Raw genomic sequence first — 27,839 nt, 5'->3', positions numbered from 1 at the left:
TAAAATGAGAAATATTTTTATATGACTACACAAATCTTTCAGACGTAGGATAACCATAAGGTAAGGCAAAATATTCAGTTTATTCTGAGTGGCAACCAAACACTGGAGTATGACTAGAATAGAAACAGTGACCGTTCCATCAATACATTGCAGGTATTCATCCACATCCCCTTTAAGGTGGGAAGGTATTTACAGCCCTAAATCCCAAAGAATGTAAAAAACAAACAAACAAACAAAAAATACCAATATGGAATCACAAACAATCAAAAGCGAACAAACCAAAGGCATAGAAGGAAAATTATCGGTAGGGATGACACGTCAAGCCTGCGCTGAAGTTCGCACACAGCTGCACAGTGTGCAGGCCACGCCGGCCACACGCCTGCATGGCAGAGCCTCAAACCTGCTTCCAGCAGCCAGCGTAAAGAGGGAGACGTGATCCCAGTGTCGTTCTGCTTGTTAATGCCCCGAAGAAGCACAGGCAAAACTGTGGAAGGTGATGGCCGAGATCCTGAGAGAGGGCAGCCGCTACCCCACTGGGCCACAGGAGTTTTACGGAGCACAAACTCCCACAGGATGGGAGCAGCGTGAGCACTGTGCACCGCAGCCAAGGCCCTGCAGCAACACAGAGGCTCCGTTCACCCCGAGCTCACCTGGGACCGTGAGTCGGAGGTTACTTAGCCCTGGGAGGCTCCATAGCACCTCTGAGCTTTGGGTTCCTCCTCTGTGGAAGGGGACCTGCCTTGTAAGGTTGTGGTGAAGGTTAAATAAGTTAATGCTTGAACAGTAGTTAGAACAGTTTCTAGAATGGTAAGTATGTTAGCATTAAATTCACATTACAGCTGCATAATAACCCTTAGGTTTTCTATTCTAAACTATTCATCTGGTGAAGTAAGATATCATTTACCTTATTTCATTTTGTGAAGCAGATGTTGAAGAATTTTCTAAGATTTATGAGCTTATCTACCACAAAGAAGGAACAACATACCTTCTTCCTACCACCCATTTTTCTAAATATTTAAATTAATATCCTAAATGTAAATGACCAAAAGTCCAACTTTTTCAGTATGTTTCAAGTTATAAGTGATAAGTATCTTACTCTCTATTGCATATGTATGGCCTTTGGTATGTAAGGGATACATGTTGGGCAGATATAATTAAGGAACTCTTGGTACTCTCATTCATTCATACATTAAACATGCATTTACTGAAGTATTTCTATATACCAGGCATTCTCCTAGGTATTGGGGATATAGAAAGGAACAGAATGCTGTTTCTTATTCCATAGTTATAATTCATTTGGTTCCCTATCTCCCTCTCTCTTTCTCTCTCTCTCTCACACATACACATGTGCACATGTGTATGCTTATAGTATATGTACTTTTAAAATTTTCTTCTTAGTCACCTCCTCAATATTTCTTTTTATTCTTTCCCAGATGACAACCGGGGGGATTTGGGTAAATCTCAGCCAGTTGGAAAGCATCCTTTGCAAGACGGAGTGCTGGCTGTCACTCACAGCCCCAGTCAGGGACAGAAGACTTACCGGAACACAACGGTTGAGGAGAGGTTCCTGTAGTAGCTATTTACGAAGGCGTGTGCAGGGCTTAGGGAAGCATTCTGGTGATGGAGAAGCACCTCAGACATAAGAACACCTGAGAGTCCTTCCCACTTTCAGGGCAAAGTGAAGGAACAAATACTGGAGCCAGCCAGAGCTGGAGTTGTTAGAGCAAGTTAGCTGCCAGGAGCCAAGACCCTTGATAGAATTGAGATGGGAAGTTCTATCTACGGGGGAAGAGATGCCCCAGTCTTGCTTCCCCCCACCTCTGAGCGAGCACCTGTGTGTGTCCGACTCTGCCTTAAGCCCAGGGGCAGAGATGGGTGGAGTCTGACAGCCCTGCCCCTGAAAGGTCAGCTGCCATGGGCAATAACAGCGCAGAGAGTGGATGAAGACAGGAAGGGAGACTGTTTGGGCCACAGGGGGACTTGGGGCTATGGTCTTAAATGAGTAACAAACACAACTTGGCCTGCATAACTAGAGCTGAGCCAGGGAAGAGACTTGAGGTCCTAGAAAGAAGAGGCAGACTGTTCAGGATGGGGCACAATGGGCATCGTTAAGTTGGAAGAAAAGTTAAGAGTGTACCCTCTAGACCAGCTCTGCTCAGTGTGATCTGCGGACCATTTGCTACTCATCTGTGATGAGACACGACAGACATGGAGGGTATGTAGAAACCTTTATAACAATTTGAAAGAATAAGGTAGCAAATCTAATTTTTTAGTGAGGCTTGTGTTTTGCTGCCTATATCCTTTATTCTTCATTTAATCTTTCTAAGATTTCATTTTTATTGTACTTTACAAAGGTTCTGGTCTGTGACAGATTAGCACAGTTACAGATGGTTTGAGCAGTGCTTCTTGAACCTTAATGTACGAGCACTCCAGGTGGGGAGACTTAAAAATGCAGGTTCTGATTGTCAATAGGTTCAGGTCAGGGCCCAGATTTTGCGCTCCCAACAAGCACCCAGGGGTTGCTGGTGCAGCCCGCCCAAAGACCACACCCTGAGCTGCAGAATGAGAGCCGCCAAGGGGGAAAGCTAGTGGGGTTTGGGGGGTGGGGATGTGAACACACCCCCGGGTTGGGTGATGGTTTGTGTAGCTTTGGGGAAAGTAGGAGGCCAGCAGCACGTGGACTGCAAGAAATGGACAAAGGAAGGAAGGAAGGAGAGCACTGTCCAAGACTTAGCGGCTAACTGGCTAGAAAAAGTAAAAAAATAGAGAGTTTAAACAAGGCTTTGTGTGAAAGTCATAGCAACCTACTAATGGGGACAAGCCAGGGCAGCCCAGACAAGGTGTCAGACCCACCTGTCTAAATACCAGGCCTGTTCAGGTCCAGCCCTGCCCAGGCCTGAGCAGTGTTGGGGCCATGCCCTTGCCCTGCAACACAAGAATTTGCAGAACAGCTGTGCCCAGATGCCTGTCCTCATCTCCCTCCACAGTCAGGAGGCTGGACTCTTGCTTTCCTGAGCTCTACTTCACCTGGGCCAGGCCCTGCACCCTAATGCTAACTGCCCCACTGCTCTGTCCGCCCGGACTTCTGAAATTCATGCTGCTGTGCCATCCTGGATTTGCAATTCAGATCCTGAAGCAAGAAGAGCACTGCATCTCCTAGCTCCTGGCTCCCTGGCCCTGGCCTGCCCCCTACACCTCAAGGAGCGCACCTGGGACATTGCATGTACGCACAGGTGTTCTAGGGACAGTGAGAGTCAGCCGAGCTAGAAGGATTGTGAGAGGCAGGGTATAGAACTGAATGTTCCATCCAGTTGTTCTGTGATATTGAGAAACTCTAAAGGTAAACAATCTCATCAATGAAGGTGCTTAAAACCTATGAAACAGTGTGTCACACATCATGTATAATTGGGAACACCTAAGCTGTAGAATATTTACATCCGTGGTTTGAGAGTCAAAGAGAGGAGTGCAAACAGCACAGGAGCTGGCTCTTGATTTGGAGAAAAGGAGCATGACACATCCGTATCCGCAGGCTACACGAGCGAGATGAACTTCATGCAGGAAAGCGGCAGGAGCTGCCAGATGGGATGTGGGAAATAAAACCCAGCCCTCTAGTCTGGGGAGAGATGCGGGAATCCTTGGGAGAGAAGATGCTCACAATGCCTGCATTTGAAGCCCCTTGGGCCAGGGCCCGTTGTACCCTGGTGGCACCTGGGCTCCTTCCGGAACCCTGACACTCCCACCTGGCTCAGCCAACCATGGCTCTGCTCTGAGAAGGGAAGGGACACCCATCCTGAAGGCTGGCGGTGACCCCAGAAAAGGTGGTGGTTTGATACGGTTTTAGTTTTTCCCTAAAGGAAAGAACACAATGGAAGAATGGAAAGTGAAAAGGCAAGAGTGAAGAGAATCACAGAAATGAGAAAAGGGAAAGAAGAGGCGTCAGGAAGAAAAGAATGGAGCCCGATGATGCAGAAAGTCTCCAGAGTCCCTGGGTGTGGGCAGGGGCAGGGGCTGCGTGGGGCAGAGGTGGCCCCTGGAACACAGCGGGCAGAGGGGGGGAGGCGCCAGGTGAGGGCTCCCCAAATCTATGTTTAGCTCAGACTCTCTTTGGAACCTGTGAAGAATTCACAAAATTCAGTTTTTCCGTCTATATGCTTGCCATTAATACACTAGGAGAACGACCATGATTTAAAGCCAAAATATGCCTAAAATGACAAAAGCTTCACAAAAGAAGACACATAAAATCATTTTCAAGAGAAGCTAAGGAATAAAATAGGTTTTTAAAAAATCTGTTTCCACTTCCTGGGTATTTTCTGATTCTGTTGGCATTTAAAGATCACTAGCAGGCAGACGTCATTCCAGGGTGAAACAGTCAGAAGATTTTCCCAGGGGCTGGGGAGTGGACAGAGGCCATCTGGAAAACCCTGTGTGAACTTTTTAATCAATATCTCATATCCCACCAGAAACAATTGTTCCTTTTGTCCTCTGCGCATCGAATTCTTTTTTTTTTCCAAAAAGAAAAAATTTCCCAGTGAGCTTTATTGTATTTCTAACTCTGAAAGTAATATAGGCTCATTGAAAAAAAGAAATACAGACCTGAGAGCTAACATGGATTGAGTTCATAGAATGTGTGAAGCACAATTCTAAGAGTTTTTTTCTGTCTCATTAATTCCTCACAACAACCCTAGGAGGGTGGAACGAGATTCATCCCCACATTTTATAAGAAGAAACTAACCCCAAGATATTAATTAGAGGGTCCAGCATCACATGGCTACAGAGCCTTGGAGCCAGGTTTGCACCTAGGTAATAACCTAGACACATCGATCTGAGTTGCGCTGTCAATGGAAATTTTTGTTGTTGTTATTCAGTTACAGTTGTCCCGCCTTCCTCTCCCCCCAGCCCCCACCCCATTGCTCCCCCCTCCCCATGCCTCCCCACTCCCACAGTCAGCCCCGCCCCATTGTCCATGCCCTTGCCCATGGGTCCTCTATTCAGGTTCCTTTGCTTGACCCTTCCCCTCTTTCCCCTGTTCCCCCCACCCCTCTGGTCACTGTCAGTTTGTTCTTTATTTCCAAGTCTCTGGTTCTATATTGCTCGCTTATTTGTTTTGTTTACACAAGAAAGAAAAACCACCAATAATCCCACCATCCAGAGAAATGTCATCTAAAATACTCTTACTATTTTAGATTCTCTCCTGACTTTTGCCTTTGCTTATAAAAAGAAAATGTAATGATATCATACTATATATACAGTTTCCATATAATTTTACTTTTTTTCTTAACGATTTACACTGACATGTGTTGTGTCAATGAAGATCCCTTTTTGGCTCCATTCTAGTGGCTGCCAATTAACCCACTGCCTGAAAAATCCCCTTTTACTGGACATGAGACTGTGTCCCATGTTATGTTATTATGAACAATGCTCTAGAGAATAGACTTGCTCAAACATTTTGAGCAATTATCTCATTGTTTCCTTAGGCTAAATTCTTTGAAGTAATAATTCTATGACAAAGATAGATAGTAATGTTTACTAAAATCTTTTATTTTAGAAAAGATAAGGCAGCTTAAGCTCATTGGAACTCTAGATGGGAGCAAAAGTAAGGGTGGGTGTCAATGATGATTTCTCTAAGTAATAATGAGGTTAGTGGCCTAGTACGGCACAAAAGTCAAAGCCCATCCACACACACTTTTCACAAGCGTCTCTAGCCAGAGGCGGTGCCATCCTCCCCAGACTCACAGGTGGGGGCCTGCCAGGCCCACCACCAGACCCTGGAATGCCCTGACCCCAGCCTGCCCATGTCTGTGCCTTGTGTTTACCAGCATGACCAATTTCATATAACCAAAGGCTGGCACAACAACCAGGGCCCTTTCCAAGGACACAGCGACTTTCTTTGCTGGCCCATTTTCCACACAACTCATTATCAGTGCCATGGCATGACTTCCTTCTGTCTTCTTAGCTGCATGGCCAGCCCTCAGAGTAGTAGACTCAACCTTTTCTACAACATGCCTAGGGCTCCAATTCTGTCCATTTTTCTCTTGTCAGCATGAGCCGTGATCCTGGGAATTCTCAGAAAAAAACCTCATGTGCATGCTTGTCATCTGGCTCTATGAGACACACGTGATGTGAGCTGATTCGACGGTGGTGGGGGGAAGTTCCGTGCAGCGCCTCTCCCTAGGCTGCAGCCTTCACCTTCCCATGGGCCGCCCAGCTCCGGTTATCACCCTTCCTGGCAAGAAAGATTCCTCTGACAACTTTATGGTGGGACAAATGTGGATGCCAGTCCTAACTATGTGACCCAGGGTTACCTGGTAGAAGTCATCCAGGAGGTCATGGTGATATCTGTTTACCACGTTATGATATTAACTTCTACCCATAGAGATTTTGAAAGAAAATTCTAGAAATGAATTTCTAGAAATTTCTAGAAAAGAAGTGTTTCTGCTTCCTAGTACAATTTCTCTCCCTGCTTCTGTTTCTTGGATTTACCTTGTCTGCCTACAGTCTGCTGAGTGTTTTGCAAGGAAACATTTAACTCATTTTGTGTTGGGTTTACTATACTTGTGGTGTTGGTTATATGGAAATTAGCGGATGTAAATGTTAGGGATCTTTAAAAAAGAAAGCAGAGCTGTTCATGGTTATAGCAAGACATATAATCCAATGAGATAATATGAAAAAAAAGTCCTGGAATTTTTCTTTCCATTTCATTCAGTGTATGCTGAGGACATAACATATTCCAGGGCTTTTAAGTCCCATGGATACAAAGAAGAATACTATATGCACAGCCCTTGACCTTAAGGAGCTCCCCATGTACTAAGTGTTCACAACATGATGCAGATGCAGCCAGGGCCTCAGAGTAAACAGAAACAGCAGGGTGCAGGGGAGAAGACAGCTAGGGAGGGTTTCCAGCAGGTGATTCCTGAGTTATCTTGGGAAGGAGGTAGCCAGATTGGCCAGAGTGGGAAGGTACCCCAAGAGCCAGGAACAATAAAACAAGACCTCAAATCATAGAGTATTTAGAGAATTAGAAATAGGTTCCTACTGATGTAGCAGGGAGTCTGCAGGAGAAAGTGGCATCTAGAAAAGAGATGGTGAAAAGGTGGGAGCTGGATTGGGAAGAGGCACATGTGACATGATTCAAGTTCACTCTGACAGACTTCAAGTTTATCTGAAAGTAATGGAGACCCACTAAAGGATGTTAATAACGGGGACAAGGACATATCCAAATTTTTGTTTCACTCTGGAAGCAATGAGAAGACCACCAACCTCAATTGTTTCTAATTTTTCTCACTTCACCATTAGTGATTCTGTTCCTCCCAGGCTGACTGCAAACCAAGGTGAGCCGAGAGTAGACACTGTGAAGTGAGTTAGAAGATTGGTGAACTAATCACAGGAAGAGCTGTCAAGGTCCAACTAGGGTAGCATGGTATCAGTGGAGAGGGGAGGCGCAACTCCAAGATGTGAAGGAGCAAGAAAGATGTAATGATTAACTAGATAGTAAGGAGGAGTGGGAAGGAAAATGGAGGGATATGAAAGAGACTCAGCAAGTGGTGTGCTCGTAAACTGACTCCTGGAAAAAAAAGAAGCCTTGATCAGTAATATTTGTCAATTTCTGTGGTGTAAATGTTGCCACCATGGTGGATGTCACTGGATAGAGCTGGGAAAAGACCCACAGAATCAGCTCTCTCACCTGGTAGGAGCTTCCAGCAGCACACCACTGAAAAGACTGCTTTGCAGGTTGGAAAGCTTGCTTCCTCTGCTTGAGTAACAGACTACATTTCCCAGCCTCCTCTGCACTTAGGTTGGCCATGTGGCTGAGCTTTGGCCAACAGAATAAGAACTTCCAAAATAAGGCTATACCACTTCTAGCCTTGCCCATAAAAATTTTCCCACATATAATCTTTCATTTTCTTTTCTCACACCCCTTGGCTGGAATGGAGACAGCCCTGAGGTCAGTCTAAGGAACCATGTGTTGAAGATAGTGGAGCTAAAATTCAAAGAGTCTAAGTCTTTGAATTATTGTTTGGAGGGAGTTGTCTGGCCAGGATGAGTTATGTCTGAACTGTTTGCATGAATGAGAATTAAACTTGCATTGCATTTTGCTACTAGAGTCTGAATTTATTTATAACACATGGAGTAAACAGTGACTTAATTCTATGGCTTGAAGAGTGGGTAGATGATAAAAAATATATCAGTCGAAAAGTAAAAGTACTGAAAAAGAGCCAGTTGACCAGAAAATATTGGTTTTAGGTCAGGAACTATTTCTCAGACATTATTTTCTGAAATAGTGCTTAAAGATCTTGGAATTTATTTACTAACATGTATTACAAATGCTATGTAGGATAATGGTTCAGAGAAGCAAACAAATTTGACATCTCCAGGATTTGTCTGTTGATCCACTCAGCTTCCTTGAATATTTTGTATATAAAAAGATTATGATCATTAGATTGCCAGGTTCTTCCTAGTGTTCAAGTTCCTTAAAAGGCATTTCAAAGGCCTTCTAAGTTACTATCATAGCCCTGGCTGGTGTGGCTCAGTGGATTGAGTGCCAGCCTGCAAACTAAAGGGTCACTGGTTCAGTTCCCCGAGTCAGGGCACATGCCTGGGTTATGGGCCAGGTCTCCAGTTCCTATAATAGCATAAGGATAAAATTGCATCCCCAGTGGCCCAGAAGGTTTTATTGGTCCTTACTTTTCTATCCACTCATGAATTATTTGTTTTCAAGGGTTGAATTTCCTATTATATGTTCATTAATAGAATATTTATTACTTACAAATTTGCTTGAATAAGATTTGTATCTTCTGTGTGATAGCTGTAACATACTTCAGTGGTGTGGCAAAGAGACCCAAGTGTCATAAGTAGAACCATAAATAGAATTATAATGAGTCAAGGCTGGTTCACTCTCACTGGAAATCTTGTCTCACAGCAATATGTTTCTGCTGATATGATAGCCTGGAGAAATTCAGACCAACCCTGAGTCATCCTTGGTTCATTGTACATTTACTCAGCAACTATTTATTGAGCATCTTCTTTGATACTGAACACTGTGCATGATGTTGGGAGAACATTCATGTAGTGAACAAAAGAAGACACAGTCCTTGGCTTCCTAAAGCTTGTAGTCTAGAGAATTCCTGAGGAATCTAGAAGATTGGGTCAAATCCAACAGTCACCCACTTTCCTGATTGAGATCTATCCACCCAGGGACCCAAATGAATCAGACTCCTGTGACCTCATCTGCCAGGCATTCCTAGAACCAATTTAATCCCCAAACCCCAAAAGCCCAGAAAGAATCAGACATAGTCTTCTTCCCATCTGAGTCAGAACTAACAAGGGCTACAAATAATGTTCTGTATTCGTCCACCAGAGTGTTATAAAGTTGAAGAGGACCAGAAAAAAAAAGATCCGAAAAGGTACCTGCATACTGAATTCACTCACAGATGCTTGGATCCTATACTCACATCTGCCCCCGCCCCCGGAGTCCATGATCTATACTGAGTTCATGAAAAAATAGATTAATTGGAAATTTCTCTGTGCCCTATTTTTTTTCTTTAAAAGGTGTAGTACTGTTTCCTTTGTTACTCTTAATCTGAGAGCTTAAAAAACATTTTCTGAACTTTAAATAATTTTTTTACTGTTTGATTGTATGAATGCCTAGGGGTGTTTCAGGGTCACAGTCTATGCCACCTCTCTTCCCTGTCTTAGTCTGGGTCCTCTGTGAAGCCAACCCTGAAACAAAGACTTGGGGATATTTGAGATATAAGTAGTATATAAGTAGTATATTTGAGATCTGATCTCCAGAATTACAATTTGGGAGAGAGTGGGGGGGGGACACAGAAGAGAAAGAAAAGCCAATGAGTGATGTGTTAATAAGCAGACTCGTACTGAGCAATTGGAGCTCAGTTCTGGTAGAAATACTCAGACTTATGAAGAATGCGCATCAGAACTGTGCACAGAGAGGCAGGAAAGTAGAGAACTTTCCCTGCAACTCCTGGCCCTCCTGGGTTGAGGGTTGCCCTTGAGGGCACTATTCCTGCACTTCCTGGCTGCTGTCTGCATAGACTAAAAAGACCTCCCAGTCAGGAAGCAGAGAGTCAGGTGTCGGTCCTTGACATGGACTATGTGAATGGGCATGGGCACGGAGACTGTCACCAGGGCTACCTACACAGAGGGGACCAGGGGCCTGTAGGCAGGCCTTGGCATCACAGCCCTTGCCTCTAACATGGCCCAAAGGACTGTCTCATCTGCTGTCTGGCACTCCAGCCGGGCTCCTTTCCCCACCAATCCTGCAGAACTGGGATTAATATTGCCTTTCCTCTTCAGACTTCAGCAGGAACTGATGAGGCAGGCTTGCTCTGCTGTGCATCCTATCATGCCCTGAGCTGGTTCTCCAGTTCCTTCCCACCCAAGAGCCAGCCCCTGCCACCCCCTGCCACCTTGACTTGAGGGGACAGTGAGAACCCCTGCCATGCCCACTCCCACATGGTTTTCCTTATACCTCACCCTGGAGGAGGAAAAGTGAAGGTAAACTTAGGGAGTCCACAGAGTAAGATTCGTTCTGCTTCTTAAATGAAAGCCAGGAGCACATCTAGAGCCCAATCTCTCACTAGGAGCTCTGTCACGGCCCGCCAGAAGTCCGGGAAGAAGCAAATGTCCCTATATTCTAGAAACCCTCCTCTAAAAACTGGACACCTGTATTTTGCTTTAAATGTCAATGTCAACTCATTACACCTGGCCAGGCAAAATGAAAGTTTCCTGTTAGACATGTTATTATGCCATGGCCTGCAACTGGTGAGTAACGGATAATCAAGTGAGCATGAACAGCATTGGAAAACAGCCTCTAACGAATAGCAGAAACTTCCTACATTTGCTACCTTGTAAGGGGGGAAGCTGTCCTTCAGGATAAAGGCTTGAAGATAATTTTCTATCTGTCAAACTGTGCTGGCCAAGCAAAATAACACTAAAAAGAACCTAGTCCAAAAGGAGGCAGAAAAAGGTGACCTTTCACAATAACTTAGCTGTCACACTGACTGTAGCACATCAAAATCAAATTTCCATTCTCAGTAGCTGGAATAAAGTACTTTGGTAATAACAGGTTTATGGCCTCAATTTTCTTTCCCAGCCATGCATCAGTAGTAACACTTCCCTAAATATAAGGTCTTTAGGTCACCATTCAATTATGAAATCTAACCTGTCAGTGACACTTTCATGGTTAATTCCAGCAAAAAGAAGACAGAAATCCCACCAGTGGGGCATAAGATATGGATGGATCTTCTGAGACAAAACATGCTTGCTGAAGCACCTGTTGCACTTGGGTCTGATATCATTTGCATGGATGTTCCTATGTTAAGGGTAGTTTCTCTAGTGCTACACACAGTGTTTTCTAGGGGAACAAAAGTTATGTGTTTTAATGATGAGCATTTATTAAATTTCACTTATTTTATTAAAGAAAAATTTATTTAAAATCCACTGGCCTAAAGAGGTTTAAAAATGAAGCAGTTAACTCGTTTAAACCTCACAGCAGTCCTACGAGGTGAGCTTTGGATTCACCTCATTTTTTAAATGAGGAAAGGGCAGCAGAGAGCAGTTAAGTCTCTTGCTTAGGGCCACAGAGTGAGTGAGTGGCTGTGGAGGTACAAACGGACCGGAGGCCCACACTCCCACACACTCACAGGGCAGCCTCCCCCACCAGGACATAGGTGGGCAGACATAAAGTCCTCATGAAGGCGTTTGCCATGGCTAATGTCTGCTGGCAACCAGCAAATTATTAGATTGTTCCTATGTTGTTTTTTATTCAACTGGAGAGGTTTTAGTACAACAAAGTGTGCTTTTAAAGGTAGTTGTTTTGTTTTAAATAGCTTTAAGGGAAAAAGAGTAAGTCTAGCAGGTACTAGTAAGTTCAGTACATATCATTTTGGTGGGTTGAAATTTCCAGATAAATACAGAAATCCTCAGTTAAATAACTGGTACAATAGGTAAATCCTAGTCATTATAGCAAAATCTCTACTGAATTCATGCTGGAGATGAGCTATTAAAAGAATAAGAATAAGTCATAGTTGAAATTGGGTTTATAAAGTCTTTCAAATCATGAGAGATTTACCTGAATTATCTCAGATGCAAATTGACAGTGAAAATATTCTCAGGAGAGGTCTAATTTTACACAACATACAGGCTGAAAAGTTGGAGAGCCCCTCTGTCACCACACTATCCCCAACCAAAATGATGGTAATGCATTCTTTCAAAGAAATCTCAGTATCATTCAACTTCCAGTCTGTGGGATGCATTTCCCTTTTTTGTTGCTTCCAAGAAGTATTTCCCATGCAAACTGTATTCTGTGCACAGCTGTAGCCAGAAAGATCAGTATACACATTAGTGCTAGTTCTAGTGTTAGTACCGCTAACACCTGGCAAAGGCACCGAACAGCAGCAGTCGTCTCTTCTTGTCCCTGTCACCATCTGCACAGCCCGTGGCTACCTCTCCCACTACGAATCAATCAATCTTCTCCTTACGTCACTTTCCAACAACTCTTCCCCCATTTCTTTTCTCCCCGTTGCAATAGAACTCTTCCAATTTGATTTCTGTACTACAAGTCTTGATTCCTCTCACATTCTCTCTTAATCTCCCTACAGTCAGGTTTCCAACAGTCAGGTCTCATCAAAGTCACCAGTGACTTCCACATATTGACAGACCCAATGGTGAATTATCAGTCGTTATTGGTTCTATGTTACTTGATACAACATTTGACATAGTTAGCCCCTTTCTGTTTTTTTGGTGGAATACTCTCTTTCCATGAATTCTTTTTTATAGTTATACTGAGATATAATTTACATAATATATAATTCACCCATCTAAAATGCACAATCCAAAGTATATTCACATACTGTGTGTGTATTTAGTATGTTTTTAGTATGTTCACAGAGTTGCCCAACCAATTTCATCTCTCTTTCCCAAGACAAACTATTCCTGAGGTTGTTACTACCCATTTCCTTCTAAAACTCTCTGCCCTGGGCAACCACTAATCTACTGTTCTGTCTCAGTAGATTTGTCTATCTTGACATTGCACATACATGGAATCATAAGATGCGTAGTCTTGTGACTGGCTTCTTTCACATACAATAATGTTTTCAAGGTTCATTCATATCGCAGCGTTCAGTAGAAATTCATTCCTTTAGATTGTTGACTAACATTCCATTGTATGAATGTACCATACTTGGTTTATTTACTCATCAACTGAAGGACATTTGAGTTGTTATGACTAATTCAGCAATCATAAAAATGCTTCCATGAGTAAGTACAAATATTTGTTAAGTAAATGAAAATATGTAAAATCTCAGCCAAGAAATTTTAAAAAATACTTTAAAAGAACCAAGTGGAAACTATAGAACTGAAAAATAAAATAACTAAATCAAACTCACTAGAAGAACTAGATATCAGAACAAATATAAAAGAGAAAATACTCAGTGAACTGAAAATAAAACAATACAATTACCTAATCTGAAAAATACAAGAAAATCAACTGAATAAAAAATTAAGAGAGACCCAGGGGCCTGTGGAACGATAATAAAAGATCTAACAATTATATCTTCAGAATCTCACACAGAGAGAAGAGAGAGAGGCTGAAAGGATATTTAAAGAAATAATGACTGAAATCCTGCCATTTATGACAGCATGGATGAGCTTAGGGGACATGAAGCTAAGAGAAATGAGCCAGATGAAGGAAGACAAATGATATATAATCTCACTTATTGGTATGTGGAATCTTTTAAAAAATGGTTGAACTCATACAAATAGACACAGCAGAATGTAGACTGGTGGATACCAGGGACTGGAGAGTGGGGGGACGGAGAAATGCTAATCAAAGGATACCATCTTTCTGTTGTAAAAATGAGTAAGTTTTGAAGATCTAATGCACAGCATAGTGACTATAGTTAATAGTACTGTATTGTATACTTTACCAGGAGTAGATCTCAATGTTCTCACCACACACTCACAGAAAAGGTAAACATGTAAAATATGTGAGGTGATAAATGTGTTAACGTCATTGTGGTAATCATTTCACAAATTATGTATCAAACCATCATGTTGTACACTTTAGATATATACAATTTTATTTGTCAATTATACCTCAACACAGGTGGGAACTGCCCAAAGTTGGTGAAAGTTATAAACCTACAGATTCAAGAAGCTAGAAAATCCTAACAGGATGAATCCTAAAGAAATCTGTGACCAATGTCTGTCTGCAGCCCAGACAGCTTTCCAGACTCCTATCTCCAAGTGCTTAGGCCACATCTCCACTTGGACGTCCAAATGGTACTTCAGTCATAGCACGTCCAAAGTAACTCCCATAGTCTGCAACATCTCACTAAACAGCAGTTCCACCTGCGGAGACCAAAAGTCTTGGGAATCGTCCCTGAACCCTACATTCTTTCATACTCCCCATTCAGTCCATCAGGAAGTTGTGGCAGCTCTATCTCCAAAGGACACCTGGAATCCAAACACCCACTTCCACCGCCACCCGTGGATTATTGCGACAGTCTCCCAATGAGCTTCTACACTTGCCCCTCCATAATCCTCAAGAGAACAGCCAGAAAAATCCCTTTTAAATATAAATCCAGTCATATCATTCCTCTGCTTGAAACTCTGTAATGACCCTCATTTCACTGAAAAGCCCAAGTCCTCATACGGTCTACGGGGCCCGGTGTGATCTCGTCTTGTCTATCATCCCCCTGAACTCCTCTACCACCACCTTCCCCCCCTCACTTTGCTCCAGCCACTCTGGCCTCCATGCTACTCCTTGCACTTTCCAGACAGCCCCTACCGTAGGGACTTTTCAGGGCTGATCTCTCTGTCTCGGTGACAGATTACATGACCAGCTCCTTCACCTGCCTCAAGCCCTTCCTCAGTAAGCCCTCTCCTGACCATCCTAGACTACAAATACCCCTGGCTCTAGCACTCATGATCTTTTTCTCGTGATCTACTTTTTTACTTTTCTAGAGCTCTTATCAGCTTCTAACATAGCATATTTATTTATTTATTATGTATATTTTGTTGGCTATCTCCCAAACTGGAATCTAAATGCCATGAAGGGAGGAATCTTCATCTCTGTTGTTCCCTCATATGTCCCAAAGGCCTAGAACGGTGACTGACACATAGAAGGAACTCAATAAATATCTGTTAAAGGAATAGGATAGAATAGACAGGAGGCACTCCATGCCTGGCTTGAACAAAGAAATAAGAAGGTACATTCATTTTCTATTGCTGCCTAACAAATTGCCGCACACCTGCTGGCTTAAAATAACATCTATTTGTTGTCTTGTAGTTCTGTAGGTCAGGAGTCTGAGCATGGCATGACGAGGTTCTCTGCTCGGGTCAAGGCTCCAGTCAAGCTGGATGACTGGGTAGAACCATTTCCAAGTCGCCAGACATTGTTGGCAAGATCCAGTTCCTCGTGGTTGTAGGGACGAGGTCCCCACTTTTTGGCTGACTTTTGGCTGGAACCACTCTCAGCTTCTAGAAACCAGCTTCCAGGCCCTCGCCAATTCTACAGGCAGTTTGCAACATGGCAGTTTTCTTTTTCAGTGTCAGTGGGAAACCTTCCCACGCTTTGAATCTCTACCCTTTAGGTAGGGCTAAGAGCTTTCCTAATTAGAAGAGGTCCCCCAGGATAAACTCCCTTTTGATCAACTGACTTGGGACCTGAAACACATACACAAAATCTCTTCATCTTTGTCAAATAATGCCAACCAATCACAGGCAGGACATCTACCATATTTACAGTGCAGCCCACACTCAAAGGAGAGGATTATATCCAGCATGTACACCATGGGGCAGGCATCCTGGGGCCATCCTGCCTTACCCGAGGAGTACAGGCCTGCAGTCACGTTCTGTTGTGAAACAGCTGGCCAAACAGGGCCCCAAACTAGGGCAGTAAGTGTTCAGAGGCAGAATTTCCAGGAAAGACAATGCTATAAAAATATCTTGGCCATAGCAATGTTTGTAGCAGCATTAATCACAGCAGCCCAAGGGCCTGCTGGCAGAGGAAGGGGTAAGCAAAATGTGGCGTACACATACAATGGAATATTATGCAGCCTTATTAAAAGAAATTCTGATACATGATACATACAACATGGGTGAACCACAAATACATTATATACTAAGTGAAAAAAAAAAGCCAGTCACAAAATGACAAACACTGCACAACTCCACTTATATGAGCCACCTAGAGGAGTCAAACTCATAGAGACACAAAGTAGGACGGTGATTCTCAGGGGCGGGAGGATGGGGACATGGGAGTTAGTGTTTAATGGGTACAGTGTCAGTTGTACAAGAATAATAGGTTTCTGGAGGTCAGTTGCACAACAATGTGAATGTACTCAACACTACTGAGCCATTTAAAAATGGTCAAGATGGCAAAATTTATGTTACATATATTTTACCACAATAAGAATAATAATAAAAATTATCTTCACCAGTGAAACTATTTACAATGATTTCTTTCTATATACATATATTTTATTGATTATACCATTATAGTTGTTCTATTCCCCCCTTCATTCCCCTCCACCCGCACACTCCCTCCCCCACCATTCTCCCCCCTAGTTTATAACCACGTGTCTCAAATTCTTTAGATTCTATATTTCCCCCACTATTCTTGCCCTCCCCCTATCTATTTTCTACCTACCCTCTATGCTATTTTCTGTGCCTTCTCCCCCCTTCTCCTCCTCCCACCCCCCTGTTGCTAACCCTCCATGTGTTCTTCATTTCTATGGTTCCACTCCTGATCTAGCTGTCTTCTTGGTTTGCTTTTGTTTTAGGTGTGGTTGTTAATAACTGTGAGTTTGCTGTCCTTTCACTGTTCATATTTTTCACCTTCTTTTTCTTATATAAGTCCCTTTAGCATTTCATATAATAGGGGCTTGGTGATGATGAACTCCTTGAACTTGACCTTATCTGAGAAGCACTTTATCTGTCCTTCCATTCTAAATGAAAGTTTTGCTGGATAAAGCAATCTTGGCTGTAGGTCTTTGGATTTCATGACTTGGAATACTTCTTTCCAGCCCCTTCTTGCCTGTAAGGTCTCTTTTGAGAAATCCGCTGACAGTCTGATGGGTACTCCTTTGTAGGTGACTGTCCCCTTATCTCTTGCTGCTTCTAGGATTCTCTCCTTCATTTTAGTCTTGGCTAATGTAATTATGATGTGCCTTGGTGTGTTCCTTCTTGGGTCCAACTTCTTTGGGACTCTCTGAGCTTCCTGGATTTCCTGGAAGTCTATTTCCTTTGCCAGACTGGGGAAGTTCTCCTTTATTATTTGTTCAAATAAGTTTTCCACTCGTGGCTGTTTCTTTCCCCCTTCTGGTACCCCTATAATCCGGATGTTGGAACGTTTAAAGATGTCCTGGAGGTTCCTAAGCCTCTCCTCATTTTTTTGAATTCTCATTTCTTCATTCCTTTCTGGTCGGATGTTTAGTTCTTCCTTCTGGTCCATTCCATTGATTTGAGTCCCAGTTTCCTTTCCATCGCTATTGGTTTCCTGGACATCTCCCTTCATTTCAATTAGTTTAGCCTTCATATGTTCCTCTAATTTGTGACTATAATCAACCAGTTCTGTGAGCATCCTGATAAATAGTGTCTTGAATTGTGCTTCTGAGAGGCTGGCAATTTCTTGGTCGCTTAGAGTTATTGGCTCTGGGACTTTGAGTTCTTCTTGCACCATCTTTTGGGCTGTTCGTGCCTGTTGCGTAGCAGGATCAGAGCCCTAAGGTGTTCACTAGAGCAGGGCAACTAAGTCGCTGGGTTGTGACGTTGTATGTGGGGGTGGGGTCAAAGAGGAGCAATGGCGTCCTGTCTGCCGCCTCCCGCCAAGGCCCCCACCGGTCCCACAGCTGCCACTGTCACCGGGTCCACGCGTTTCATCCCACTGCACGCGAGTGTGCCACCGCCATCAGCCCTCATCCCCTGGGGCCTGCATGGTCCCTCTCACTGTGCACGAATGTGCGACCGTGGTCAGTCTGCCCCACACCCTGACTGGGTCAGGGCCACTTGTGCGCCTAGGTTGGGGGGGGATCTGTCCTGCCCCACCCTGCTCCGCTGCTGGCTCCGCCCCTCTTACCATCCGGGTTGCATGGTTACATGTAGTCTGACTTCTGTACAATTCAATTTTCTGTCCTTTGGCTGTGTCTTTGTTCTCCAAACCTTTGTTGTTCAAACTTGGTTGTGGGAGAAGGCACAGTGTTTCCACCTATGCCTCCATCTTGGTGGAAGTCTATTTACAATGATTTCTTAGCTCATTTACCAGGCAGGCATAAATGTCTGCATTGCTCACAGGCACCATACTGGGTGTTGAGGGATGCAAATATTAATGTAACAGGCTTTTCAACGATTAATGCATTAAAACTGAAGTTTGTGTGTTAAAATAATTATTATTATATCAGAATCACCACCAAAACAATGGTCCAAATGAATTTCCCTCATTGCAGTTGGAAGTAGACCTTACCTGCCCTAGATCCAAGGTGACGTTGACTTGGTTGTACCGTGTGCCTGCGGAGAGAGGAGGGCTTTGCCACCAGCGTTCAGATCCATCGATTGCATTGGTGGCTGGATGTGCTTTCCTGGGGTCCTCAGAATTGCAGTAGTCGCAGAACTGCCCCTGATTTAAAAAAAAGAAAAAGAAAGTTCCTTTTTATGTTCAAGTAATTTTGTCTTATCGATTTGTTTAAAAAGATATCTAAAACAAAGACCGCTCTCTGAAGACAGTAGTAAGGCTTTCTCCTTCATTTGATCTTAAACCACATCACCTATTTATACTTCTCTGTGTTGTGTTTCTCAGATACAGATTCTATTTAGCTTCCATCTTTTACAGCTTTGTGATTCTTGTTCTGAGTGAAACTGTAAGAAGATACTGTTGCACTTGGCATGCAAAGATCTTTTCCTTCAGCAAATTCTTTGTATTGCTTATATGCTACTTGGTGCAAATTCTGTGTCAGGCACTGGGATACAATCCCAATGGAGGTGTAAAGTACAATAGTCCCCCTTACATGTCGGGGATACAATCCAAGACTTCCAGTGGATGCATGAAACCACACATAGTACTGAACTCTACTACATTTTCTCTTATACATACCAATGATAAAGTTCAATTTGTGAATGAGACTAACATTTAATAATAAAATAGAGCGATTGTAAAAAAAATACTGTAATAAAAATATGTGCACATGGTTATTTTGTAGTAGACAATGAGACACAGGCATAAGCAGACCAGGAACAATGGTCCAGGTGCAGAGGGTCACCAGGACAGAGACCCCTAGGTGCCTAGCAACTGGCAAAAATATAAGCCCTTGCATGACTGTTCCCTTAAGCATTAACTCCTGGAAGATGACATCTAGGCTTCAGCTGTGTTTCAGCTCCAGTACCAGAGAAGCAGCAGAATCAGATGGAGTAACACCATGGGTAACTTTATGACCAGCTTGATTAATGACTCCCTGCTGCTGACCAATCAGTGGAGACCATGAGGGGGCACACCTGGGAAGCCGATGAATATTCTATTGAGATTCTCCCCTGAGGTCTTCAGATAAAAGCTCTAGGTCTAGGGACCCTGCCAGGCTCTCTCTGTGGAGTATGCCCCCTGTCCCCCAACTCACAGCCTTTCCCCTCCCCCTTCTTTCTCCAGGGTTCTCTCTCATTCTCTCCCTCTCTGACCCCTTCCCCCTCCACCTTTCTCCTTCCCCTCTCTCTCCTTTCTCTCTCACTCCTAAGTTCCAAGGGCACTTCTTTGTGGTAATTTGCTTCCTCAACCCATTTCTTGATGGCTCACTTCTTCTATGAATTTCTAAATAAACTTTCTCTTATAATTTGAGTCTTGGCTCTGAATTCTTCTCTTAGCCAGAACTCAAGAACTGAGGTGGGTGAACAACTTGTTCCCAGAGATTCCTTGTTGAAGTCTTTGTAACAGGCTCGATGCTTTCTGACACAATATGCTGCCGTCAATCATAACCTGCTTCGTGTTCATGTCTTCCATAAGTTCAATACCTCTTCCAGCTTAACTAAGGGTTTATCACACACTGTGGCTATAACTTCTGCAGTTGGAAGTGCCACAACAAGACTGGTACAGATTTCTTTTGCCTTCACAGATAGAAGATGGGTTCTTACCATAGACCTCAGCAATCTCACCATACAATTTTTGTCTTTCCTTAAGTCAAGAACTTTCACCTTCTCACTTGGAAGGAGAACTTTACAACTTCTTTTTGGCATCTGGATTGCCAGCATCACTACTCTTGCACTTCAGGGAATAATAGTCTTGAGGACTATTTTTAAGCAAAATAAAGTTTACATGAAAACAAGCATGGCGGTACCTGGTACCTGAGGCTGTCGATCTGATAATCAAGATGGGAGCTACTAACTAATGGGTGGGAAGTGTCCACAACCTAGAGGCNAAGAACTTTCACCTTCTCACTTGGAAGGAGAACTTTACAACTTCTTTTTGGCATCTGAATTGCCAGCATCACTACTCTTGCACTTCAGGGAATAATAGTGTTGGGGACTATTTTTAAGCAAAATAAAGTTTACATGAAAACAAGCATGGCGGTACCTGGTACCTGAGGCTGTCGATCTGATAATCAAGATGGGAGCTACTAACTAACGGGTGGGAAGTGTCCACAACATAGAGGCACCGGACAGAGGGATGATTCACATGCTGGACAACATGGCATAGGATTTCATCCTGAGACTCAGAATGGCATGCAATTGAAAACTTATGAATTCTTTATTCCCGGAATGTCCCATTTAATATCTTCAGACTATAGTGACTGCAGATAACTAAAACCACAGAAAGCAAAACTGTGAATAAAGGAGAGCTACTATATACTAGTTACCATAAGGGAAGTGGGGTACTTTCATCCAGTATAGACTGCTGGGTCAAAGACAATAGATATTCCAGGGAGTTGGGGAAAGCAGGGTGGAAGAGGTGGATTTTAAGCTTCCTATGAGGACAGGACTTTCAGGGGCAGTGAGCAGCCAACAGGGGAGGTGTCCTGTGGAGGAACAGAGGCCAGCTGCTCTAGCTTAACAATAGCATATGTAATAAAAGGCATATGGGAGAGACATGCCGGGCTCTGGATACCAGAGTGAGAAGTTGGCAGTTAATTTCATTCGTAAATGGGAATCCATGCCTACCTGGGGTGATTATCTGTTTGGCATTATCATCACTAACTTCTTACGGAATTACTCTTTTTTGGTAGGCAGAATCACTTGATTCTGTTTTGTGTGTTTATTTGCTTGTAGCAATGCAGAATTTTATAGCCATTACAAACTAGAAAGCTGAACATAGGCCTTTCTAATATATTGAATATATTTTAACTGGGTCAAAGGATCATGCTTACCCAATGGTATTCTTCACATGCTGAACCAATCTGCTCTCAAATGAAATTACCTTAAGGTATAACCACCTCCTAGGAGGTGGGAAAGAAGCAAACTTATACCTACAGCCTTCCCTGAGAGCATTGCAATTATCCAAGTTAGTGTCAACACCAACTCTTGGAAACTTCAGGACATAAAGATACAAGTTAAAGACGAATACCTAGCAGTGAACTCTTCCTGAGTAATAAAAATGAACAAAACCATCTGTTTCTTTCTCTACACATGTCACCAGAAAAAGCCTTGACAGCCAAGACTATCAGAAATAACTTCTAAAACCAATAATTCCAGAGTTAATGGTTGATCTAGATTAACTGTGTATATTAGCCAAGGTTAACTGATACTTCATTTTGCCATGTCGAATAAAAGTTCTAACAAAGATTCCACAAGCTTAGGTTAAACAATAACAAGCTAAAGTATAGCATATCCTTTTTTCTTGAAAAAGAAAACGTAGTCTAAAAATAATTATACATTTAAAAACTAATATTAGGAAGTCTAACTTTTAAAAAATACTGTTAAATGGTCAGGCTGAGAGTTTTTAATTCAAAAACTTACTAAAATATTCCTTCTCTTTTCTTTCATTTATTTTCTTCCTGGAGTTTCAGTGATTTTTCATCCTACACCTCAAATGTCACATTTACTGCAAATCAACTTATGTGAAGACTCAAAAAAATTTAGTAGTACCTTGAAGGAAATTGGAATGTGGATTTTAAAGTGAAAAAATCAGAAAAATACTTCTAAAAATGTTAAAAACTCTATTCATCCTTCCAAATAATTTTTCCCTGAGATCTTCATGGAGATTTAAGTATATGTGGAAATGCTGCATGGATGGGCAGGCCTAGGATGGAAGAACCTTCTCAGGGAGGGCAACACTATGACCAATCTCTGAAGGAAGGGTCTTGGCACTGAGAAGTAGGACTTTAAGAGAAAATAACCTATGGCTGCTTTTTTAATGCAATCACTGATAACAGTTTTCAAATAAAAATTTTGGAGCAAAGGAGGAAAGAATTCACGGGCCTTCTCATAGGACAGATCATGGGGGCAGTCCTTTTCTTCCCATGGGTATCACTACAAAAGGCTACATTCACTTTTCTGTACCCACATCTTCCGATAAACACGTAAGATCACGTGATTGCTCTGTGTGGATGCACAAAGGAAAGGTCTTATGTCTCTGTAAGTTTCAGCCACTTCCGATTCAATTTTCTGTTTTCAACGTGAATTGAAAGTGGAAACTGGGCAAAAAAGACAAGGATAAGGAGGATTTTTTAAAGAGCTGAACAGAAGACAGAGAAATGGCATTTGGAGTAGAGAAAATAAAGCTGGTATTATTGGTAGATGATAAAATTATTTACATTAAAACCTCAAATGAAGCTACTGAGAAAAAATGAAACTACTTGGAGAGAGCACAAGGTGGCTGAATATAAAGTTCATTTACCAAGTCACTACATTTCAACAGCAGCAAACGACTAGAAAATACAAATAAAGGGAAAACATTCTTATAGTAGTATCAGAGAACATTAAGTATCTCAAAAGAATTTTAAGAAATACAATTTTAGCCCTGGCTGGTGTAGCTCAGTGGATTGAGCGCGGGCCTGTGAACCAGATGATTGCGGTTTGATTCCCAGTCAGGGCACATGCCTGGGTTGCAGGCCGGTTCCCTGCAGGCCAACTCCCAGCAGGGGACGCACGAAAGGCAACCATACATTGATGTTTCTCTCCCTCTCTCTTTCCCCTCTAAAGATAAATAAATAAATAAAATCTTAAAAAAAAAAGAAATACAATTTTAATCTTTATTAGGGAAAACGTAAATAAATAAATGAAGAGATATCATTTTCTTGACCAGAAAGATAATATTGAACACTTGTTAGTTCTTCCCCAAATTGATCTATAAAGTCAACACAATTCCAACAAAAATCTCAATAGAGCTTCTCTTGGAACACAATAAGATACTTCTAAAATTCACTGAAACAGTAAAGGATCAACCAAATCCTGAATGTTTTTGAAGATGACCAGTGAAAACAGCCCTTCAAGGTATTAGGGCTTATTATGAAACTACCATAATTGAGACAGGGCAAGACGAGACAAGCAGCTCTATGGGACAGAAGACAGAAGCCAAAAACAGACACATGCATTTTAGTGTATAACGCCTTAGTGCATAACAAAGATGGTCTGTGAGATCCATAGGGAAAGGAGGGCTAATCTATATGCAATGAAAAGAATAAAATTCCTACTCAAACCACAAAAATTAACTTCAAATAAATTAAGAATTTAAATATCAGAAATCAAAGTCTCATAGTAAAAAATAAAGGTAAACTTGGAGTAAGGAAACCTTTCTCTAAAAAGATTTAAAAAGCATTATATTAAAAGATAATATTAAATTAAGAATATTGACTATATTAAAATTAAGAATATCGGTTCATGAAAGACACCTTGAAGAGTAGAAAGAAAATTACAAACTGAAAAATATTCACAATACATAAGTGGCAGGTCATCTCCAATCATGGGCGCCACCCATTTATTTTCTCTATGTGCCTGCCATGTCACCCATCAAGAAGTGGAGGCCATTTACCTTAGAAGCAATTCTTTCCCATTGGCCCCAAACCGACATATTATTTTCTTTGTTGTAGTAGAACTATCACTGTAGAATTTTCAAGTCAAGCCTTAAGACAACTGGCACATTTGGCTTTCTTCCTCTTGGAAACCAGCCTCTAGGTAAGAAGTCCAACTACCCCCAAACTACCAATCCGTGAAAAAGCCCAAGGTGACCAAATGAAGAGGACACATTGAAGAGCTCTGAGACATGTAACACATTGGTGAAGCCTTCTTTGACCATCTAGTCCATGCTAGCCAGCAGCTAAGTGCAACTGAGTTACCCTGATTAACACCACATGAAACAGAAGAACCACCCAGCTGAACCCAGTCTCAGAATTGTGAGAAAAATATAATAATTTGTCACTGTTTTAAGCCACTAAATTTTGGGATGATTTGTTATAACAAAGAATCAATAACTAAACAAAGAATACAAAATCAGTAAAGAAGTCTTCTCAGAAATATATACCAAACTGCTACAAATCAATAAGGGAAGTATAAACAGTTCAACAGAAAATGGGCAAAAGTAGGAATAGGCATTTTACGGAAGAGGAAATGCATGTCAATAAACATTTGAAGAAATGTTCACAGTCACCGTCATTACTGATCAAGGCAGACCACAGTGCTATATGCTCAGTAGGACCAAACTGAAAGTTTAAGGAGAGCAAGTATTGGAAAGGATGTGGTAGGAGTATGAACTGGTACAGAGACGTTGAAAACTGTTTTGACATTACCTTCAAAAGTCAAAAATTTACATTTCCTGTGACCCAGAAATTCTACTCTCAAGTTCATAACCCAAAAAGAAACTCTTGCACAAATTTGATGGCATCATGTTCAAGAAATCATGGTGTCAGTCATAGCAGCACTGTTCACAAAAGCAAAATTCTGGGAATAACCTAATTTTCCAGCCTACAGACTGTGAATAAATCAACAGTGATATGTTCACACAATGAATAAATATATGAACAATAATGAATAAATAAATACATACAATAACATGAAAACATAAGATGAATCTTACCAATAGAACACTAGTTTTTTTTAAAAAGCATGATATACTTTTTCAATAAAGTTAAGAGAACTTACTTTTTGGAAATATATACAGGTATAACAAAAAAACTATATAAAAGTAAAACAAAAGAAAAATGAATAAAGGAGTCAGGATGATGGTTACCCCAGACTATGGGAAATGGAGTGATGGGAGGTGGGGAAACCATGAGTTATTATCTAGGCCCTAGTTTTGGTTTTGGTAGCAAGTTCATGATTGCTCTGCATACTGTTTTAAATCCATCCATCCACATATATATTAAAGCAGACCATACCGGGACCAATGATGAAATCATATCATAACTGAAGGTCGTGAGCAATCTATAATCCAACTCTCCACCTGAGTTGGAATATTTTTTAAATAGCCATGAATAAGTGCAAGCAGGATAAAAACTGATAGCAGTCTGAGATGAGGGGGACAGAAAAAGAACAAAGAATCTCTTGTGTTCAGTTATTCACCCATCCATGCAGCAAACCTGCATTGATCAACTGCTCTGTGCCCAGCACTATTCCAGACAGAGATGAGAAAACTGAAAGAAAAACAGGACAAGGGACTCATGCTCTGAATTGTGCTAAGGCTAATATTAGTCTAGTTGTATGGGAAACAGCAAATGTAATAGAAGGGGCTAAAAAGAAAGAGGACAAGACCATTCAGATAACTAAAAAGAGCTGCATCCCACGAATGGAGGGCCCCAGAGGATAAGCCAGTGTTTGCTCAGAGGTCCACAGAGTGACCTGCACTTTTTCGGGATGAGAAAAAATAGTTTCTCCTAGTTGCTAACATTTTTCATGATGCCCCTGAACTAAAAGCCTCATATGTATAATCCTTTGTAGCTGTTTTCACAATATAAACGCTGTCTTGTTCTAAGATGCTAGCAGCTGATCATAGCACTGCTCTCTAACATAACTTCTCTTTCACTGTTTGAACATTCACTCGTTTATTCGACCTTTGCAAATGACCCACCACGTGCAGAGCACAGCATTGAATGCTGGGGCAAAAACAAACAAATGAACACTAAAAGTGGATCCTGCCCCTAAGTGGGAGAGAAGAGAAGTAACTTGAACAACACATGTTATTAAAAAGTGCTGGGATCAAGGTAGCAGGAGAGTGTTGGAGCCTAGAGGTGGCACACCGCACTTCACTTCCCAACACTCTGAGGTTTACATCAAAGTATTCAAACCATAAAGACAAGTGAAGGCTTAAGGAGGTCAAACCACACAACCAGTATGTGCTGGAACCAGGACCTCTCTGCAGGTCTGGTGGTGTTTACTCACAGCCCCACTTTCCCACCTGGCCTGGCTGCTCTGTGGAGCAGAGGTCCTGTCTCAGATTCGGATGGAGTGTGAGGCCTCACTGCAATAGCAATTATGTAATTTTCCAAACACCTGCCAATGACCAGATGTGTGGAAAGGGATGCCGCTCAAGAGAGAGCCCTGTCTGACAGAAGCTGAGATGCATGCCCTTAATCGCAGGCACTAAACAGCTGGAACAATGAGCATTTAATCACCCTCATCCATCAATAGCCCCATTTCATATCAGCACGTTTGTGCTGCTGTGAACCCTACTCCTAACCATCACCCACCAAGGTTCCTGAGGTTAGGTGCCTTGAAGGTGCTGTCTCCAGTGTCGGAACCCAAGCCAGCTGGAGCCCTGATGTGGAGAACATTCTGGAGCATACCCATGCCAATCTTGGAATCACTCCTTTGCAATGACCTTGTTCAGAACCTTCTTCCTCTAAGAGGCACGAAAGCACTTCCAGTGTTTATCAAGATCAAGATTAAGGTTTGTAAATTTTCTGAAGACAATATATGTCTGCACATAGGGAGTGAAGGGCAATTACACAGCACAGGAATGTGCCCAGTTCTGTGGCCCCCACACAGGTTTCACCCCACAGGGGGTGACGCATCGTGCTTCTGCTGTGCTGGAATCCTAAAACAGGGGTTTAAACGATCTATATTACAAGGGGTTCAAGGTTGATTTCAAGTATTTTTTAAAGGCAGATAAGCAAACGTCTGCAAAATTTATACGTGCTACTCAAAAATTATGCCCATTCAGGCCAAATTCCAGAAGTTTTTTCTTTTAATTCATTTCAAAGAGATGCATTTTGGAGTAGAATGGCAGAGGTTCAAATCCTGCCTCTACAAGTTACAGCTTCAAAATGTTAGTTGAATTTTTAGCCTCCCTTGAGCTCTGTTTTCTCTGTTAAAATGGGCTAACATGCCCATTTGGGGTGGTCAAGTTGGGTGGAGTATCACCCCTGTGCACCAAAGGTTGCCGGTTTGATCTCAGGTCAGGGCACACACCTGGGCTGAGGGTTCAGTCGCTGGGCAGGGCATGTATGGGAGGCAACCAGTCGATGTCTCTCTCTCTCTCTTCCTCTAAAAATCAATAAAAACATATGCTTGGGTGAAAATTTTAAAAAGTAATAAATGGGCTAAAACCACCGATTGTATGCAGTGGTTGGGAGATGTCATTCATAGGGTAATCAGACTGCAATAGGAACTACTGGGGGTCTGTGTAAATGAGTGTGTATTTGGACCCTACTCTGGATCTACAGAATCAGCATATCTGACGGAAGCCAGGAATCAAAATATTTAGAAAGCACCCTCGGCAGTTCTTCCGCCCGCTGCAGTCTGGAACACAGAGACCACAGCGACAGGCATGTGCTGGATGGGCCACAAGTGAAGGTTCTTGCAGCAGCCGCCGAGGAAGTAGCTGCGTTGATGGCATTGATAACAAAAGGAAAGATCCATGTGCCAGACATGGCAACTTGCACTTGGCACATGCTGACTGTTAATTTTCATGA

The 27,839-nt window shown here is 42.3% G+C and overlaps 1 protein-coding gene across 1 annotated transcript in view; it reads right to left on the bottom strand.

The window, feature by feature from the left end:
- Window positions 1-27,839, bottom strand: part of LAMA3 (laminin subunit alpha 3) — a 255,409-nt gene that overhangs the window by 204,686 nt on the left and 22,884 nt on the right. The window contains exon 2 of the mRNA XM_037031991.1: window positions 18,482-18,634. Coding sequence (XP_036887886.1) covers window positions 18,482-18,634 — 153 coding nt within the window. The remainder of the gene's footprint in view (window positions 1-18,481; window positions 18,635-27,839) is intronic.

This window comes from Sturnira hondurensis, unplaced genomic scaffold (genome assembly GCF_014824575.4).
Source record: "Sturnira hondurensis isolate 20B ecotype Veracruz unplaced genomic scaffold, ASM1482457v3 Scaffold0001872, whole genome shotgun sequence".
NCBI lineage: Eukaryota > Metazoa > Chordata > Mammalia > Chiroptera > Phyllostomidae > Sturnira > Sturnira hondurensis.
Note: the sequence above shows the minus strand (reverse complement) of the source record. Positions and strands in the feature narration are given on the sequence as shown.